This window comes from Gossypium arboreum, chromosome 6 (genome assembly GCF_025698485.1).
Source record: "Gossypium arboreum isolate Shixiya-1 chromosome 6, ASM2569848v2, whole genome shotgun sequence".
In the NCBI taxonomy this organism is placed as follows: domain Eukaryota; kingdom Viridiplantae; phylum Streptophyta; class Magnoliopsida; order Malvales; family Malvaceae; genus Gossypium; species Gossypium arboreum.
This window is the reverse complement of record NC_069075.1, coordinates 3834914-3853435: the sequence shown is the minus strand read 5'-3', so window position 1 is coordinate 3853435 and position 18522 is coordinate 3834914. Positions and strand designations below refer to the sequence as shown.

Sequence of the window (18522 nt, the reverse complement as noted above, 5' to 3'; positions counted from 1 at the left end):
ACGACTATGTCTCTTTTCGACAGAGATAAAAAAATCAGAAGTGTATTATCTTTTTGACAAATTGATCAGATTTGTTTTGACTCTTCTAGTGTCTACAACAACTAGTGAGGGATCATTCTTAGCTATGAAGATTGTCAAACCAAGACTGCAAGATAGACAAAGGATAAGTTTCTTGCAAATAACTTAGTTGTCAACATCAAAAGAGAGATTGTTGAAACATTTGTTGCAGATTCAATTCTTGAAGATTTTATTTCTTTAGAAGACCGCCGCTCACAATTTTATGTAAGATTATGTATTTTATTTATTTTTTTCCCTTGTACTTTGATTTATGAATCAGTGAACTTTATGAATTTATAACTTTTTATTTATATTAGTGAAGTAATTGCATATATACGAACAAGTGTTGGGTGTAACAGTAAGGTAAATTGCATTCTTAAGGGAAGACACATGTTCAAACATTGGAGACAATGTTGTTGGGAGGGGCGACCCCAAACCCTGAACATGGATCGTAATTGTTTATGATGATAGAGCTCGAATATAAGGTCTTAAAATTCTTCAACCTTGTTATTAAATCACGACAAATATTTATAAATATTATATTATAAAAAATGTATTTATATGTGGGCAGGGCTACCTACCCAAACCTATAGTTTCGCTTGTAATTTAGGAGGGTTTAGGTAAAAATATTAGGCCTAGAAAATGAGTTTAGGCAAAAAAATCAGGCTCGTTTAAAATATGAATTTTTTTCTTTTAAGTTTGTAATGCTTTCTATTATATTATTTTTATTTTTATATTATGCAATTTATAACATAAAAATTTAAATCTATACTACTATAAAGTAAACATTAAAAATGTTAAAATGACTATATATAAAATTAAAATAAAAAATAAATTACTAAATATTAAATTAAAAAGACATAAATACGAATTATTAAATTCTTCCAAAAGATATGAGTAGGCTTAAAATGCATTTGAGTTAATTATTTACAAATATGGACGAGTTTAAAGAAAATCTTAAACTCATGCTTTGAATTAAGTTAAGTTTAAATTTGACCAAATCTAGTCTGATACGGGTCATGCACACTTTTAGGTACAATGAACAAAAAAAGAGTTAGGCCTTTTGAATGAGCATTGTGTTTAGCTACGGTTAGTGTAAAAATAACGGTGACTATGTGATTAAATACTGTAGCTTGTGAAAAAGGAAAAAGCTAAACGCACCACACTGGAAGTAAACACCCATCCAAAAGGGGCCTTAGAGTGAATTTAGATGGGCGGTGCGTTTAGTTGTGATTAGTGTAAAAACAGTCTTGATGGTGAGATTAGATACTATAATAATACTTTAACGTGAAATAAAAAGTAACTTAAACATATCATATCGCACCATCCATCTAAAATCACACGTAGATAAGATGGATCTAATATTTTATTTTTGTTACTGAGTTCGGTTGGGTTGGGCTGAGTTGGTCCAGGTGACTCCTTTGGCTCCAAAATATGGCTTTATCAAAAACACAATCAGACGTAACAGATAATAATGATAACAAAACGGTAAACGGAAAGACACTCAAAAACTGCCAAAGTGAGTTCATTTCCTCTTTTACATCTCAAACCCTAATTTATTCCTAATTTTTATTTAATTTCATTGATTGTTATAGTTATAAACATTCAATTCGATCTGCATTACTCACTTCCGCAATTTCAATTTCTTCTCTTTTTGTTATTCCTTTCGTAATTTTATCTTGGTTTTGTTGTTACTATTTTGATGAATCCTTTGATACCTGGAAAGAACCATAGGAAAATGAAAAGAAATGCATTTGATTGATGGAAAAAAAGACATAATTTATGGGAATACTTTTTTTTTCTTCTCTAGAATTAACTTTCTCTTTAATCAAAACGGAGAAATTAGATCATTCTAGTTGGTTTTCCATTGGGTTCTTGATTCGGACCGTGTTTTGATCTGATTTGATCTCTAATAACAGTTATTTATATGTTATGACACGTGGTTCTGTATAAATTTACTGGAATATATTACCATTTATTCGTTAATGGAATTAATTTTTGGCATGGTTATCCCTTACAGCATTTATTTATATACAGACAATGTATCTAGTGTATGTGTTTTTGGCCCACGTGGTGAGGTTTTGTGGATATATAAGTTTTTATGGGTAAATAGTCGTAAGGAAAAAATAATTGATTTCTGTGTACAATCATATGCATGTGGTTGTCATTTTGTGGGTGTATGTAAGTAGAATTTTACTATACAATATGTGATTGATAGTTTCTGTTTTGGTTTGCCAGGAAATGGGTGTATACCTAAGTACCCCGAAAACCGAAAAGTTCTCGGAAGATGGTGAAAACGACAGGCTTCGATTTGGGTTGTCATCCATGCAAGGATGGCGTGCAACTATGGAAGATGCTGTAAGTTTCTCACTAGTCTTATTGTCTGGCTAAATATGCTCTGACTTTTAATCTTTAACTGAAGTCATGGGGCTTACCTTCAGTTAGCAATTAATTGTAATATATGCTTTTTATATACTTAATATATTTTTCTTAACTAGGTATAAATAATATCTAGTATATGGTCAACATCAAACATATTGGAGGAAATGATTTATGTAACTATAAAAAGTTTGTCCATTCAGACTCTAGACTTATCCTTGGATTGAGGATTGAATCTCACCAAATCTGACAGATTGAAGGAAAGTAGAAACTCCTATTGGAATACGTATTTTTTGTTCATATGCGTGCGTGCATGCCTGTGTGCCTTTTCTGGAGAGAAATTGCCCAATGCATGTCTGTCTGTGTTTGATACCTGTTATGTGTAAGAATTTTAAGGGATATGGGGTCCTTGATAAAATCATGCATTCGAAGTCAATTGGAGAATTTCTTCCATTTCTCTGAAGGACTATTTATCTACCTTGAATAACACTATTTACCTTAAATATGAATAGACTTTTGTGGTTTTTAACAGCATGCAGCCTATCCAGATCTGGACAGCATGACGTCATTTTTTGGTGTTTATGATGGTCATGGAGGTATGGATTGAACTTTTTAATTTTCATAGTTCATTTAATTTTTTCTTGCATCACTTTTTTCATTAAAAGCATATAAAGTTTTTGTTTCATTATTTTATTTTTAAACTTTGCTGTGTACAATTTGTATTCTTCTAATCAAGGTTTTTGTTCTTTTGGGAAATCTTAATTGACTGGCATGTGTTTTTGGTCTCGTCACTGGTGAAGTGACTAGAGTAGAAGCTTTAAATATTGAGGTTTTATGATGCTTCTGGAGACAGATGCATCTGAGTGTGTTAAATATATATCGAAGGTATTGTTTTTTCTTTTCAATCTTGCACGCTTAGAAGCACATTCAGGAACAAATTTTAAGTTTCAACTCAAATAAAGGAGGAAAAGAAATCACTAAATTTCTTGCATCAAAGGATAAATCTGATGCAATCCTTTTTTCTGTTTCTGGCACATAGTTTATATTTACAAACAGATAAGCAGAAGATAATGTTGACAGTTTTGGTCCATTTAGCAACAAGTTCCTTAACTTATTGAACTATTTCCTTTTATCATTTTTAAATTGAATGGTTTTATTATTTGAGGGGCATGTTTGGTGTCAACTTGAGCCTGATAGTCATTTTAAAATTTTGAATTGTGCTGATACCCCAATTATCTTCGTAATAATTCTGAATCATACCGTCAAACATTGAGGGGTAGAAAGCAAGCTGCAATTTGGGACTTACTTGTTTTGTGTTTCAATAATTCTTTTAATTAGAAATGGTAAAGGGATTGGAGTTGGTCAAGTGCATTTACTGGATGGGTGAGACCTGCATAGACTGGTATGCCATACTTCGTATTGCTAAAAGATTATGAAGTGTTCCTAGGATGGGATTTTTGTTTGCAAGTTCAGCACTAACCTCAGTGAGGTTCTTAGCTCTAGAAACTCTCCTGATACTTGAGATTGCAGTGAATGACATGCTTATGTCTCGCTGCAATGTTCATATCTACTTTTTTTTTTTTTTTTTTGTATATCGAGGTTATTTTATGCACAGCTAAATATTATTTGTAATGCTTCAAGTTGGTAAACTAGCGAGAAAGCATTTAATTTACATTAGTTGTGTAGGTAAAAATATTGGTCTCTATAGGAAGTTTACCTATTTTCAGCTGCATGCAATATGATTGTTATATTTGCTCTTATTCCCTTTTTATCAATTTCAGCTTTCATGATTTTGAAAGCCTTTAATGAATTGTTTAGTCATTAAATTCTGTATGCCAAGTCTTTTAGGTATTTTCTGTGGTTCATTTATTTGCAGGTCAAGCAGTGTCTAAGTTTTGTGCCAAGTATCTTCATCAACAGGTGCTCCAGCATGAGGCATATTCAGCTGGAGATATAGGGACTTCACTGCAGAAATCTTTTCTGAGGTTAGTGATATTTTGAAGATGTGTAACAGCTCAAGCACGAGCGTGTCTTTGGCATGTCAAATAGACCGTGTGCTTGGAGTTCATGCACATTACCACTCAAAGTTTGTTAGTGGACACTGATGCAATTGCATGTTATAGTACTGTAATGTAATTGGTTTTATGACAAGTTATTTATAGCTTGATTCTGGCTTATGCAATTGCGACTGTATCTTTGATGTTTAAGTCATGATTGTCTCCTTTTTTTTTTTTTTTTCATTTTTTCCGTCATTTGAAATTTAAGAGTATGATGATATTCCCCTTTCACTGAATAAATAATATGACACAAACAAGGGTGCTTGTAGGCCAGTTGTTTCTTCTGCTATACTCGTATACAACTGCTGTTTTATTGATCATGCAGAATGGATGAGATGATGCGTGGACAAAGGGGATGGAGAGAATTAGCGGTCCTGGGAGATAAGATAGACCAGGTTTCTGGCCTTATTGAAGGGCTCATATGGTCTCCTAGAAGTGGTGAAGCCAACAACCATTTTGATGATTGGTCTTCTGAGGAGGTATTTTGGTGATATATTTTCCTTTTAGTTATATGAAACGATTTCGTATTATATTTGCCTTGCTGATTGCTGAGCAGTTGGACTAGGAAATGTTTCAATGAGATCTAAGCTACATGGCTTTAAATGTTTCTTTCGTTGCTGTTCATTCCAAGGAGTAGAATAAGTTTTCAGCTTACAAATCTGTATGCTATCAATAAGGGGTAATCATATCTTTCTAATTTTTTTTTGCATTATGTGTATTCTCACATAATAAATCTCTTTACCAGTAAATTATGTCGGTAGCTTATTTGGTAGACTGGAGAAAGTTGATGAGAATACTGATAAAAGAAGCTTTTGTCTTTGCAGTTTGTAAGGATATTTTTAATACCATTTTTCTTTTGTGAATATTAATAAATTTCATCGTTAAATCTTAACAATTGATGCCATGTTACGGAATAAACTTAATTGAACCTACTGTCTGAAGTATGCTAATTTTAACTGAGTTAGGATGTAGTAAAGTTTGCTATATCCCTTTTGGGACAAGATCAAGAGACCATTTTTAACTTAGGAAAAGCAATTTTTTTAACTAAGATTAAGAGACTTTTGCTATATCCTTTTCAGTCCAATGTACAGTTTGGGGTTGTATAGTTAATAATCTTTACTGCCCCTGCCTCAGACATTTCATGTGAGCATATCCTGATGAATGGCCTAGGATTGTATCGCTGCTAGAAATCAATGATTACTAATTATTGTAGTTAGAACTATGAAAACGTGACATACATTCACTTCATTATATAAATTTGGTAAAAATGAACTTTATAGGTAGGTGGGTAGCAAACATGCATTATTAAACCATATGTTAGCTTGCCTTTTAAGTTGGAATTCATCTTGATACACTAGCAGTGGAGCCACATGTGTAATTCTTTTTTAAATTAGCTTTTCTAATTATACTCTAAAGGGTATGTATGACTCTGTTAACTCCACTTGTGGAATCTAAAAACTCCACTGGTGGTGGATGATACCTCTTCAAGTTATGGTGGAAGAAAGAAGGATGCAGCTTAATTGAAGTATCGTATGTGCCGCAAACTTTAATGTGATTTGTTTAATTCTTTATGTAATAAGATATGTAAGAAGCTTTTATGTGATTCATTAAATGTCTGTTTGACCTGTGCAGTTCTAAATGAAATTTTGTTTGATTGCAAACTAGGGCCCTCACTCAGATTTTGATGGACCTACTCAAGGAAGCACAGCGTGTGTTGCAATAATTCGAAACAAACAACTCATTGTTGCCAATGCTGGTGATTCTCGTTGTGTAATATCTAGAAAGGGTCAGGTACATTCTTTCTTCTTCTGCTGAACCATGAAAACACTATTTCAAAATTATGTTTTCTTCTATAGAACCTTTTCTGAAGGCCTCAAAAAATTGAGACGTAAGCGGTGTCTGCTTTGAATGTCAACTAATGATTTTGTTATAAGTTAATTTTGTCATGAATTTAGGAATAAGATACCATCAGTAGGACTGCCCCTTTTAGTTTTTCTGAGTGTGGCATGGAAATGGTTGTTGCAGATGTTATTACCTTTTTCAATCTGATTGGTGATAAGAGAGTGGAAAGCATAGTTTTTTATTTGCCCATCACATCATTTTTTTTTTATTTGCTTCAAGTATATAGTCACTATATTTGTCACTGAGGGAGACTATGGGATTTATCCCTGCTCCATTTCAATTTCTTTTACCTCTCTCTCCTTTGAACATGCAAATAGGTTCCTCTTTAAGGTGGCATAGTTTTACTTGTGCGATTTGCAAGATTCATTTCATAGAAATTTCTTTTACAGGCTTATAATCTGTCTAAAGATCACAAACCAGAGCTTGAGTTGGAAAAAGATAGGATTCTGAAAGCTGGTGGTTTTATTCAAGTGGGACGTATCAATGGAAGTTTAAACTTGGCCAGGGCTATTGGTACCTTCTAGATCCCAGTTTAAATGTTTGGTTTTGACTGGAGATTTAGGTGTGCAGAGCAGGGGGAATATATCTTATTTCAATTGCATGTTGATCCATATTTGGCTTCTGCTTGCAGGTGATGTGGAGTTCAAACAGAATAAAACTCTGCCAGCTGAAAAGCAGATTGTAACAGCTAATCCAGACATAAACGCTGTAAGTGTGTAGTTGTTTGCTCTAATATTTGTGTAACTATTCCAACTCATTTTATAAAATTTGATAATGACCAATTGATTTAATAAAGGAACTATCTCTTTTGTTTTGGTACTCTTTTATCAAAATTTTAAAAAATAGGCAATCCTCATATGCATATATAAATCTTTTGCTACATCATGCCAACTAATTTTTGTTTTCACCCCTTACCCTATGTTTATACTTAGCATTTGCCATCTTTGAAATAGGTTGAGCTTTGCGACGATGATGAGTTTCTTGTTTTAGCTTGCGATGGGATTTGGTAAGTTACTTTATAGGAATGTTTCTATTACTAGAAACTTGCATCTATTTATCCCTGCTGCTCTGAAATTAAGTTTAGACGCTATCTGGTTATTACTTGGGCACTATTAAGAACAATCTTTTGTAATTTGCTATAGGTGCATGCAGGATACATGCATGCCATGCCTACTTGCCAATCTTTCTAAAAGATTTTTATATCAAGCAATCTGTCAGACTCAGACTGACTTTAAGCTGGAGTGGTGGGTGAGGAGGGGATTCATGTAACCAAACTTAACTTCAGGGAACTATGATTGCATACATATTCATGTAACCAAACTTAACTTCAGGGAACTATGATTGCATACATACATATATAAGTATGTATGCATGCTCGGTGTACTCATGTATGTAGGTGTTCTGACTGTTGTATGATGTTCTCTGTCAATTGTTAGAAGACATAGTACACCATATGTCCTGTACAGTTTGTGGTGGAGGGCTACTTTCTGATTTGCCAATTTTGTGGCATGTTTTCATCCAAATTAAGTCATCTGAATCATAGTGAACATTAGTGTCTTGGATGATATTACTTCTTTTTGTCAAGTTGATTGCCTAATATTTTTGCCATTTTCTATTCATTAGGGATTGTATGTCAAGCCAACAACTAGTGGATTACGTTCGAGAGCAGTTAAGCTCTGTAAGTTTCTTCATAGACCTCTCACTAAGCACTTTGAAGCCCCATTAATACAAAAATCCGTTTGCCAAGCCTGATGAATTGATATGTACATTGCTTAACATCAGTCTCATTGTCTCTGTGTAGGAAACTAAACTCTCAGCTATCTGTGAGAGAGTATTCGACAGATGTTTGGCTCCAACAGCTGGTGGTGAGGGCTGTGATAACATGACAATGATCCTTGTTCAGTTCAAAAGGCCCGTTGGTTCAGGCACTTTGGAGGAGCAACAAGAGCAGCAACTATTGACAGATCAAACAGCCACCACAGATAAAAGTGCATCTGGATCCGGATCCGGACCTGAATCGGAATCTGGATCTTAAGAAAGCATTAGCCGCCTTTCTTTCAGTTTTGACCAAATGGCTAGCTGTTTCCTTGAAAGCTTGTAAGCAAAACGCAGATGATACTCAGATTTCACATTTAGGAAGTGATTTTCTTGTGGTATGATTGTTTATGTGAATGCATGTATAGTGTTGCAAGGTTTTTGATCGAATGGATCCTTGGGTTTTTGTATGTGTGAAACTTGTGCTTTTCATTTATTTTTATTTTTCCATGAGATACTAGCAACGGCATGTGTCATTTTAGCTTTTTAAGTAGCTTCTTCTGTTGTTGGGAGGTCAAACAATTAAGGCTTCAATTGGTAGGATTTAAGTTAAGCTTCAATTGGGAGGTCATAACCGAATAGTTAGTGCAATTGGGTAACGCTTCGTTTCTTTTTGTGTATATGTAATTGCACAAATAGATATGCTTCAAGATGGTTTTCAAGACCAGACTAACGGTTGAACATATCTAACCACAGGTTTTTGGTCCGATTGATTCAACCGGTTGTAAATCGGTTGAAACATATATAGTAAATATTATTTATATTATTTTAAAAGTATGAACTTGTATCATGGAACTAGAATTTTAGTTTGACAAATCATGCAATTTTAGTAATTTTTTTACTTCAAATTTGTTTAAGTTAATTTATCTCTTGAAAGTGAGAATTTGTAAAAGGAAATTCTCCAAGGTATTGAAATAAAGCCGAAGTAAATACAAAAGACAAAGCAACTTGAATCGAATAGAAAAATCATAAGAAAACAATACACACAAAATGTTTGAGTAAAGGCTCTCAAATATATTTAATGACTATGAATGAGATGATTACAAATGAGGGGGAATATCTTTGTTTATAATTGAGCTCCTTAAATCCAATAGTCTAATTTAAATTACATCGATGATCAAGATTAAAGCTTATCTACAATATGAGACTTCTAAGAGATTTAAACTCTATACAATCTTATTACTTAGAGTTTACAATATTTACCATGATAACTCTAATTTTACTAGAGTATTTAACTGGGCTACCAAGGTTTCAAATAGAGGGTTTTTTCATATGTTCTATTAATGGAGCCAGTTTAAGTGGATCAAATGAGTCCCATTTATTCAATGGATCTCCATGAGACATTTTGCCTTTATTTGGCATGGCTTCGATCTGTGGCCCATGACACTTGGACATTCAAAGAATTACATTCAACTTCTTTTTTACTTTTCAAAGCTCTTTCTTGGAAATAGAAACTAAATAGGGTAAACTATATCTATGATCATTTTAAAATAGAGTTTGTCTTATTTTTATCATTCTAATTTTTTCTCAATTTACTCACTCTAAATAAAAAAATTATGAACTGGTCACTGTCATTAATTTTTCCGTTTTCTTTTAACATATTGCATAGTCAGAAATCTACTTAATTTTTTTGCGTGTTTTCCTTTTATTTATTTATTTATTTTTTCTCCATTTTCCTTTTTTTCTTCAGCATTAAGGTCCACATTAAGCATGCGGGGTGGAGGTTCATATGTTGTAAAATCTGGATCGACGCCTCTAGCATTGTCTGGACCTTTCACTATCAAAACCACTCCTTACTGGTTCAGTAAGAACAACCTCTGGTTCAAAAAACAATGCAATTTTTCGAACCATTTGGCCTAGATTCCCGAATTGGATCATCATCAGTTCTAGATTCCTCTTCATTTTCAACCCCAATTGCATGTCCAAGGATGTCCCTTCGTCGGTGCAGGTTGTAAGGAGTACATCATCCATTCTCGTAAACCCTATGTTAAAACCAATATTACTTGTGGATTGCCCACCAATGTAACTTGATGGCATACGCGAATAAGTGTTTCCAACATAGAACATTGACGTTCTAAAGTTGAAATCAAAAGTGCTCACAGAATGTCATGCCGAGGTCTCCAAGTTCAGGTTAAGAACTAATCCTGACTGTACGCCAAAGTTGAAATCGAGGGTTGAACCCAAGGAATGCTTTTCCATTGATGATTTCGAAATTTCCTGATACGAGATTTGTAACAATGCTGTGAAACCACTGTACAACTATGTGGTTGGACTTTCTTTTTCCTGTTCCCAAAACAAATTTATTAAATTTGTTGTCGAGCTCGGACCACCTTCCTGGATATCGACAAACTAGACATATAACTCTAGTATAGCATTTTCACTAGAGCAATGCATATTGAGCATTGCCTCGACCTCTATGTTACCTTTGATCTCAAATGTATCATATCTAACAGGGTTCATTGACATTAGATATTTATATTTCAAGCTCGAAATTCACCTCCAGCTTGAAGTCGAGACTTTCCTTTTAATTCTTGACCAGAGCTTATTCAATTTTATGCTTCGGTTGAAAGCCAGTTCTGTAGATTGGGATATTACAAAAACAACCCCAATGTCAGTTTCACAAATTTGACCATTGTAATAAGTAACGACTTTAATTCGTTTACTCATCTTTGTAAAAAACCCATGTTTCACATGTTTAAAATGAAAACATTATATAGAAAAATAAGTACTCATTAACTAAATTCAAACAACGACAGTTACTTGAACTAATTTACTTTGTTGGGTTGATTTTTAAACTTTAAATGTTTAACATCAACAGTCTTCTCCTTATACAAATCTTCAACTCGAAATTTAACTATGAAAACCTCTCCACATCAATCTTCATTTTATAGGAAACTTTACTATTGAATATAAAACATAATTTCAAAATGTTGGAAAAGATTGGACATGATAAGTAAAAAAAGCGCTTCTAACAAGATTCATTTTTCTAAAAAATTTCTAAACATTCCAATTGTGCCACGAAAAGATGAGAAGTAAATTTTATCCCAGGATTCTCAGGTTTCAGAAATTTTATCTTAGGATTATTGAGCTTTCAGAATTAAAATGGCACGAGATAGGGCAAAAAGGCACCCTGTAGGACACGTTTTCACCCTCTTCTCCATGTCACTTGAAGGCGCATCCTACAGGATGCATTTTTGCCTTGCCTCATGTTACGTCACCTGAAAACGCTTCTTACACGGTGTGTTTTTGCCTTCTTTCTCCCAAGCCGGCATATTTCTCTATTTTTTTTTACAAAAATTGCCTAAATCCCTAATTTTGTTTAAAATTTAGCATATATCCATAATTTTCCATTTTTAGCCTTTTCTTATTGCTATTTACCTAACATGACCATAGAGGAAGAAAATTTATTTGGTGTTTAGTAATGGATTTCCATTTATTGAATTCTTGGTAGCAACCAAGTTGTTTTTGAAAAGTAATCAAGGGAATGAGAGTTTTCAATAAATTGGGCTAGTCGGAAAAGGTGATGGGAAGCCGGTCCAACTTGTAAAAATATAATACAGTAGAAATTTTTGAAAGTAAAATTTAGGATGCTCTAAGTTCATCTAATTCATAGAACTTTGATTTTGATTATTATACTTCTAAGTTGATAAATTTTTATTGTTTCAATTTAGGTGACGATAATAATGTCATATTAAATTGAAGTTTTTTTTTTTTGAATATTCCTATTATAGGTTTTAATCATATCTATTCTTTTTGACACAATGCTTGGAACTGCCCATAGCCCCTCCCCAATCCATAAATAGAAGGATAATGCGCTTCAATGCACTCGAACCTACGTCTTCCTGTATTGGCAACAATAGCCATGTCAATCGAGCTAAGATTCAGTTGGCTCAATTTGATGGTTTTAAATTAACATGAAATAAAATTTTAATGACACAATTTTAGCATATTAGATGACGATATGTTCCGTCATTAATTATGTGACTAAGTTTATTTTGTCACTAGAAGTTGAATATTATATCCTTACTGATGACAAATCAAATGACAAATTAGTGTATAATTTGGTGACAAAATTATCTCTCACCAAATACTTATTAAAAGGTGACGTTTTACATTATTGTCATTAATGACATTATATTGTGACAAAATAGAATGTCATTAATATCGTGACAATCCCGTCACTTATGCATTGAATGTTATTCATTATTGGTAATGATACCAATGGTCAGTGATAAATATTATATAATATGATGACATAGTTTGTTGTCACAAATACTAATTACAAGGTGGCAGTATACATTATCGTCACCATACTTTCAACAATATGACAAATAGTGATAAATCATCACTTTTAACCTTTAGTGTGACAATGAATTTTGTGTCACTAAATACAAATAAAGACATAAATGTAATTATCAGTGACTATTTCCTATGCCACTAATACATAAATTTGTTGTAGTAGATGAGAAAGAAACCTAAACAAAAACAACTGAAAAGAGCTATTAAGCAATTCTGATCTTACCTCTCTATATTAACAGAGAAAGGTCTAAGATAAGATTTAAGCTTGTGTAAATGATGGACTACTTAATTCGGAAACAACTCATCCCATAGAACATTATACACAACCCAATCTAATCTCTCTACCAAATTACCTTTGTTCCATGCAAACATTGGACTAACAAACTCTATGTCTTGCAAATTATGCTGAAATAAGAAATCTTGATATAGAGTATGACCAATATTAAATTTATCAACTTCACATTTCATTTCCAAGCTATTTAGAATAAAATTTAAATCCTTTGTAATCAATCATAGGTCAGACATATTCTCTGTTATCAGATGGAAACACTCCCACATCAGTCTCCTCTTCAATCTATAGGGACTCCTATAAACAACAATAAGAAAGAAGATTGCTACATGTTTGAATTTCGGTTTTAATCACCTCCTAAGAGATTGAATTTTTCCATGCCACCCAAAACCCTTCAAAATAATTAACCTCTAAGTTCAACACGATGAGAACAACCAAAGCCCATATTTCCAATTACTTTATCTAAAATTTCTCCACTAATCTAGATTTCAATAAAAGAAAAAATCTATGGTTAGTCAAGGCTAAAGTAATCAATACGTTAAAAGTAGAAGATTTAATAACATGACTGTAAGTCTCAAAAAAATCTTAACTTCAAACTTGAGCATGCCTTTTGCCAACCAACCTTGTGTTTTTACTTTGAACAACCACCTACACCCTATTGCTTCCTTTCCAGGAGGTAAAGTTACAAGTGACCGAGTTCTTTAGCAATAAGGGCATTATATTCAACCATAACAGCCTCTTTCTATGCAGGATTGCTTGATCATTAGTAGTCAAATAAATGTTATGTTTGAACTCTCCTTCCTGTTTCTTGTGATAATGGAATGAATGTTAATTAATACTCAGCAAGGCTCTTGAATTGCTTCATGGGGAGTCTCGGAAGGCATGGTAGGAACAACTGATATTGTATCGGATCTGTTAGGAGAAAAAATTAGTTCACAAGAGAACTAAAATAATGAGCATTGCCAGTGGAAGGTAATATTGAATCTTATGTCTCTGAAGGAGAGCTGCGTTGACTTGAATATACCTCAAATGAGTGCTTAATCGAAGGAAAAACTTGTAGAGACTGAAACCAAAACTGACCATGCCTAGTTAAATTGGAATTTGTGAAGGCTCTTCAAAAGGAAACACATAATCCTAAAAAATGACATGCCTGGAGATCAATACTCGTCTGCTGTCATTGAGACATTTATAAGACATTTATATCTGTTAAAAATGGCCAACCATGTTGCTGTTATGTTTTTGTTAAAATGCATGCCAATATGATGATTTTGTTGAGTGCATACAGCTTGTATGCATGCCGCAGTAATTGTGCATGTTGCAGCAACATATTTTCTATTTTAGTTGCAATGTAATTTAGTTTGATTGAAAATGAACTTAGTTGTTAATGTTTTGATGGGTTTAGGTGATGATTGAGCTGATAAGTCAGCTTATTCATGTGTACAAGTAATGTTTTGATAGTCTTAATGTTGATTTGTGGGATTAGTTGAATATTTGGTGATGTATTTTGATTATAAGTGTATTGTTTTCATATTGAATGAGAAAGCATATCAGTTGTGTAAAGCAGATTGCTTCCCTGCTGCAGGTTTGTGAGCATGTAAATTATGTCAAGTTTCTTGCTCCTTTGTTCTCTGTCTTGTTCTCTTCTTTTGCTGTTGTCAAAACCCCAACAATATCCATAGTGGAGTGGGCTTATGAGCATTTTATGAACTCAAATGAGGAAAACACTGGGAACTAAGGCTGCATTTGTTTAGGGGTAAAAGCTTTTACGGAAAAGCTTTTCAGCCTTTTCCCATGTTTGGTTGGCTAAAAATAATTTCTCATTGTAAAACCTTTTACAAAAAACGGGAAAAGAAGCGTTGATTTTAGTAAAATGTCTTACCGATTTTATTTTGGTAAGACGTTTTCCAAAGGCTTTCTTCCCCAGTAAACTTACCTGAAGCTTCTTCCTCTTCCCTTTCCCCTTCCCCTTCCCCTTCTCATTCTCTTTCCCCCTCACCCATCCTTTGCACCCTGATCTACCGATTGCCGTCAAACAAACGGAACCCTAACCTGACCCTAGGCTGGTCTGGTCAGTCTTTCTGAAACCAACATCACCTTCCTCTCTTGGATGGCCAGAACCCAAGTTTAAACCAGACCCCACGATCAGACCTGTTTCAATTGAAGACCAAGCCAGGTTTGCCAATATGCAAATGCAAAACAAGGTTCTTAATAGTTGCAAAGAGTTTTTCAAGAACAGGGTTCGTGATGAAGAAAACGATGATGGTGATGATGATGATTTTAATGAAGAAGAAGAAGAAAAAAATGAAGTAGACATGTTTTTTATGAGAATTTTTGTGAATAACAGTGAGTTGAGGGGCTACTATGAGGAGAATCATGAGAAATGTGAGTTCTTTTGCTTGGTTTGTGGTGGCATTGGTGAAAAAATTTAGGTAAGAAATTTCAAGTGTGTGTTGGACTTGTACAGCGTTATATGTCGATTTCGAAAACAAAGTGTAAGACAACCAATAGAGCTTTTGGATTGGTTGTTTGTAAAGTTCTTGGTTGGGACATTGATAGGTTGCTTGTGATTTTGTTGAAAGGAGAGCCTTTGAGTCGTATTTTGGCTAATTCAAGCGAATCACAGGTAAACTTCTTATGTTTATTTGCATTTTAATTGCCTAATAATTGTATCAATCATGAAGCTGTATGAGTGTTAGATACATGGTATAGATTGTTTGAATTGAGTAATTTGTAGAATTTACATTGATGATTATTGGTTATATGAACTTCTATGAATGGTAAAGTTTGTAGTGTTAAGGATTTATGTTGAATTGATGGTCTGTGAGGTGAGTGAGTTTGTTCCCTTACTATTTGCTTAATTAGTGAGGAATTTTGTTTAATAAGTAATTGGATGTATAGTGAAATAAGGAATTGTATCCTAATGGTGTTAAGTGCAGAACACTTTGCAAGGAGAAGGTTCGAATAAAAATGTAGAAAATCTTGAAACTGGAAATTCAAGTGGCAAAGTCCAGAAAGATGCCTTTGATTCTCTGGTGAGAGTTCATCTCTTTACTTTTTCTGTTAGTGTTTTTATGGACCATTTGCAATGTTGTGATGGTAGTGATCACTGCATGATGTGAAGTAAAAATAGTTGTTTTATAGCATTGTAGGTGTGGGGTTGGCATTTCATGGACAGTTGAGCAGGATTATTATGTATGTCAAATAAGACTTCAATTTTACAGCATGATAAATTAGATTTTGTGATGACATTCATATGAATGCTTTATTGTCCTTTATTCATATGGTTTTCCAATTTCACAATGGAATATACGTAAATAGTAATGAAACCTTGGTCTTAAAATTTTATTTTAGGAAACTGATTTGCTTAAAATTATATCTTGATAAATTACACTTTGTAATGAAATTCAAATTGGATGTTTTCTTTGTACTGGCAGCTCGATAGATTCATACCAAATCGCTCAGCAATGGACTATGATTATGCACATTACATGCTGATTGAAGGAAGGAAGATCAAAGAGAACCAGACAGTTTTCTCACCAGCCAGGGACGCCTATAGGATGCAGCTAGCCGAGGCCTTGAACATGAATAGGACTTGAATCTTGGCTTTCAAGAACAAGCCACCAACACCTGTTGAACTTTTCCATTGGCTTGAACAATTCTGAAGTACAGTTATGGGATTCTGCTTCAAATAGGCAGGTTTGTATAAGCTCTAAATATTAGCAGTTTCTTTTTGTTTTCTAGTTCTGTCATTTATTTCGACACAAACCTTTATTTTCTAATGCTTGCAGTTGCACACTCTGAGAGGTTGTCACCGATCAAGAGTGGGTTCAATGGCATGGAACATTCACTTTCTTACAACTGGAGGAATGGATGGTATGATAGTTAACAATGATATAAGGATTAGATCCCATGTTGTTAAAAACTATAGAGGACATCGGCAAGAAGTTTGTGGGCTGAAATGGTCAGCTTCTGGAAAACAACTGCCCAGTGGAGGTATGATAATCTTGTTCACATATGGGATATGTCCAAGGCATCTTCAAATTCACCAATACAATGGATACACAGGCTAGAGGATCATACATATGGGATATGGGATATGGGATATGTCTAAGGCACAAGAGTTGGCAAAAGAGAAAGCTAATATTGCAATCAAGAGTCTCCAATGTCTTCCTAAAAGTCTTCAAATTATACATTTGTCTGAGAAAAATAATTTCTCTGTTAAATTAAATTGATGAACAATAAATTTTTTGTGGTCATCAATATTAAACTAATAAACTTCCATTATGTATACAAGGAAAACCTATGTTACAAGGGTTTCTCTTTTTCATCTTAAAGTATTTGTGTTTGACGTTTATCTGAAAAAAGTGTGAATAGACTTTGGTTGTTTTCAATTTATAAGGGTTAATATTCTAGCTTAATAATTGAGTATTATTATATATTAAATTTGATTTATTTATTTATAAATAAATCATTGCAATATATGTAAAAATAATTTAAAATATAAATTTATTAATATATATATATAAATTTATTAATATATGTAAATACAGCTTCTCCGGAAAATATTTTCAGGAAACCTGCCAAACAACAGAAAATATTTTACACAGATTCATCCAAACACTGGAAAAGTAAATCATTTTCGGAAAAGTAAATTATTTTCCAAAAATCATTTTCCAGAAAATATTTTACTGGCAAACAAACAGAGTCTAAATAATTTGAGGAATTGATATTGAGGAGGCTTGTTGTAGAGCTTCTCATGAGGTAACAAGTTTTCAACAACTCTGGTGGGAAGTCTGTTAATTAGATATACTGCAATGAAGAAAGCATCAGACTAAGGCTTCCTTTGGATCACCAATTAACACCAGTGTGATAGAATCTTAAGGAATAATACCTTTTTGCTAGAGTTTTTGGGTGTTTGGAACACCAATGGTTAGGCACGTTTGGAAAGCCTCACCTCACCGAAGCTACAATTTTCAACTGGAGCTTAAAGCTCCAATGAAAAAACAGCAACCCCAGTCAACCTGGTTTTTTATAATTTTAATCTTTTATCTAATATATGTTTGTACTGCTGATTTTTTTAAAATAGTAATTATATATATTACCATTATAAAATTAATATTAATTAATTAAAAATAAACATTTTAATAAACATATTTTATTAAATGAATTTATAAATTTACGTATTTTTCATTATTTTGTAAAACTAAAATAATTCAAAAATTCCAATGGTCTATTTTGACCAGTTAAAATTTTAAAAGTCTTATCATTTCGTTTTTCATATTTGAGAACTAAAACTAGATTTTAAGTGCCAACTAGATTTTAAGTATATCTGTTAATACATACTTTATCCGGCTAAATTATGCATTTGAGTGAAAATTGTATTATTTGTAAATTTCTATCTCTCCTTTTACAAAAAAAGTGACTATTTTTGTAGTTTACCCTTGTTATAAAATAATAGTTAACAAAAAAATTAAAAATAATTATCATTTTATCTAATAAATAATTTAAATTGACTATATAATTCATTAAAATATTTATAATAAAATATTGGAAGATACATTTTAATATTTTATTAAATGAATTTATAAATTCACATATTTTAATAATTTTAAAAAGTAAAATAATTTAAAAATTTCTATTATATATCCATTCTAATCGATGTCCTTAATAGTCATTTTTTATTCTCACCTCACCGCTACAGCTGTGTTTGAATCCAAACACATG

General features: G+C 32.9%; 2 protein-coding genes across 2 annotated transcripts; both read left to right on the top strand.

Annotated features, from left to right (window-relative positions):
• The first annotated feature begins 1424 nt into the window (after positions 1-1424).
• LOC108454066 (probable protein phosphatase 2C 60) lies at positions 1425-8674 on the top strand. The gene is made up of 11 exons (XM_017752375.2): positions 1425-1576; positions 2296-2415; positions 2969-3032; positions 4313-4421; positions 4819-4972; positions 6159-6284; positions 6785-6908; positions 7027-7103; positions 7349-7401; positions 8019-8073; positions 8197-8674. The coding sequence occupies exons 2-11, from the start codon at positions 2299-2301 to the stop codon at positions 8428-8430; spliced, it is 1113 nt and encodes a 370-aa protein (XP_017607864.1). The 5' UTR covers positions 1425-1576; positions 2296-2298; the 3' UTR covers positions 8431-8674.
• A 5640-nt stretch (positions 8675-14314) lies between these two features.
• LOC108456191 (uncharacterized) lies at positions 14315-17219 on the top strand. The gene is made up of 4 exons (XM_017754789.2): positions 14315-15421; positions 15735-15830; positions 16233-16494; positions 16587-17219. The coding sequence occupies exons 1-3, from the start codon at positions 15269-15271 to the stop codon at positions 16392-16394; spliced, it is 411 nt and encodes a 136-aa protein (XP_017610278.1). The 5' UTR covers positions 14315-15268; the 3' UTR covers positions 16395-16494; positions 16587-17219.
• Positions 17220-18522: the final 1303 nt, after the last annotated feature.

Bases quoted from the DNA above. Each gene is read 5' to 3' on its own strand.
- LOC108454066 (XM_017752375.2), top strand. From the start codon at position 2,299: ATGGGTGTATACCTAAGTACCCCGAAAACCGAAAAGTTCTCGGAAGAT. The intron at 4,973-6,158 runs GTATTTTGGTGA...ATTGCAAACTAG, and splicing joins ATGATTGGTCTTCTGAGGAG to GGCCCTCACTCAGATTTTGA. The intron at 8,074-8,196 runs GTAAGTTTCTTC...GTCTCTGTGTAG, and splicing joins TTCGAGAGCAGTTAAGCTCT to GAAACTAAACTCTCAGCTAT.
- LOC108456191 (XM_017754789.2), top strand. From the start codon at position 15,269: ATGTCGATTTCGAAAACAAAGTGTAAGACAACCAATAGAGCTTTTGGA. The intron at 15,422-15,734 runs GTAAACTTCTTA...TGTTAAGTGCAG, and splicing joins CTAATTCAAGCGAATCACAG to AACACTTTGCAAGGAGAAGG. The intron at 15,831-16,232 runs GTGAGAGTTCAT...TTGTACTGGCAG, and splicing joins AAGATGCCTTTGATTCTCTG to CTCGATAGATTCATACCAAA.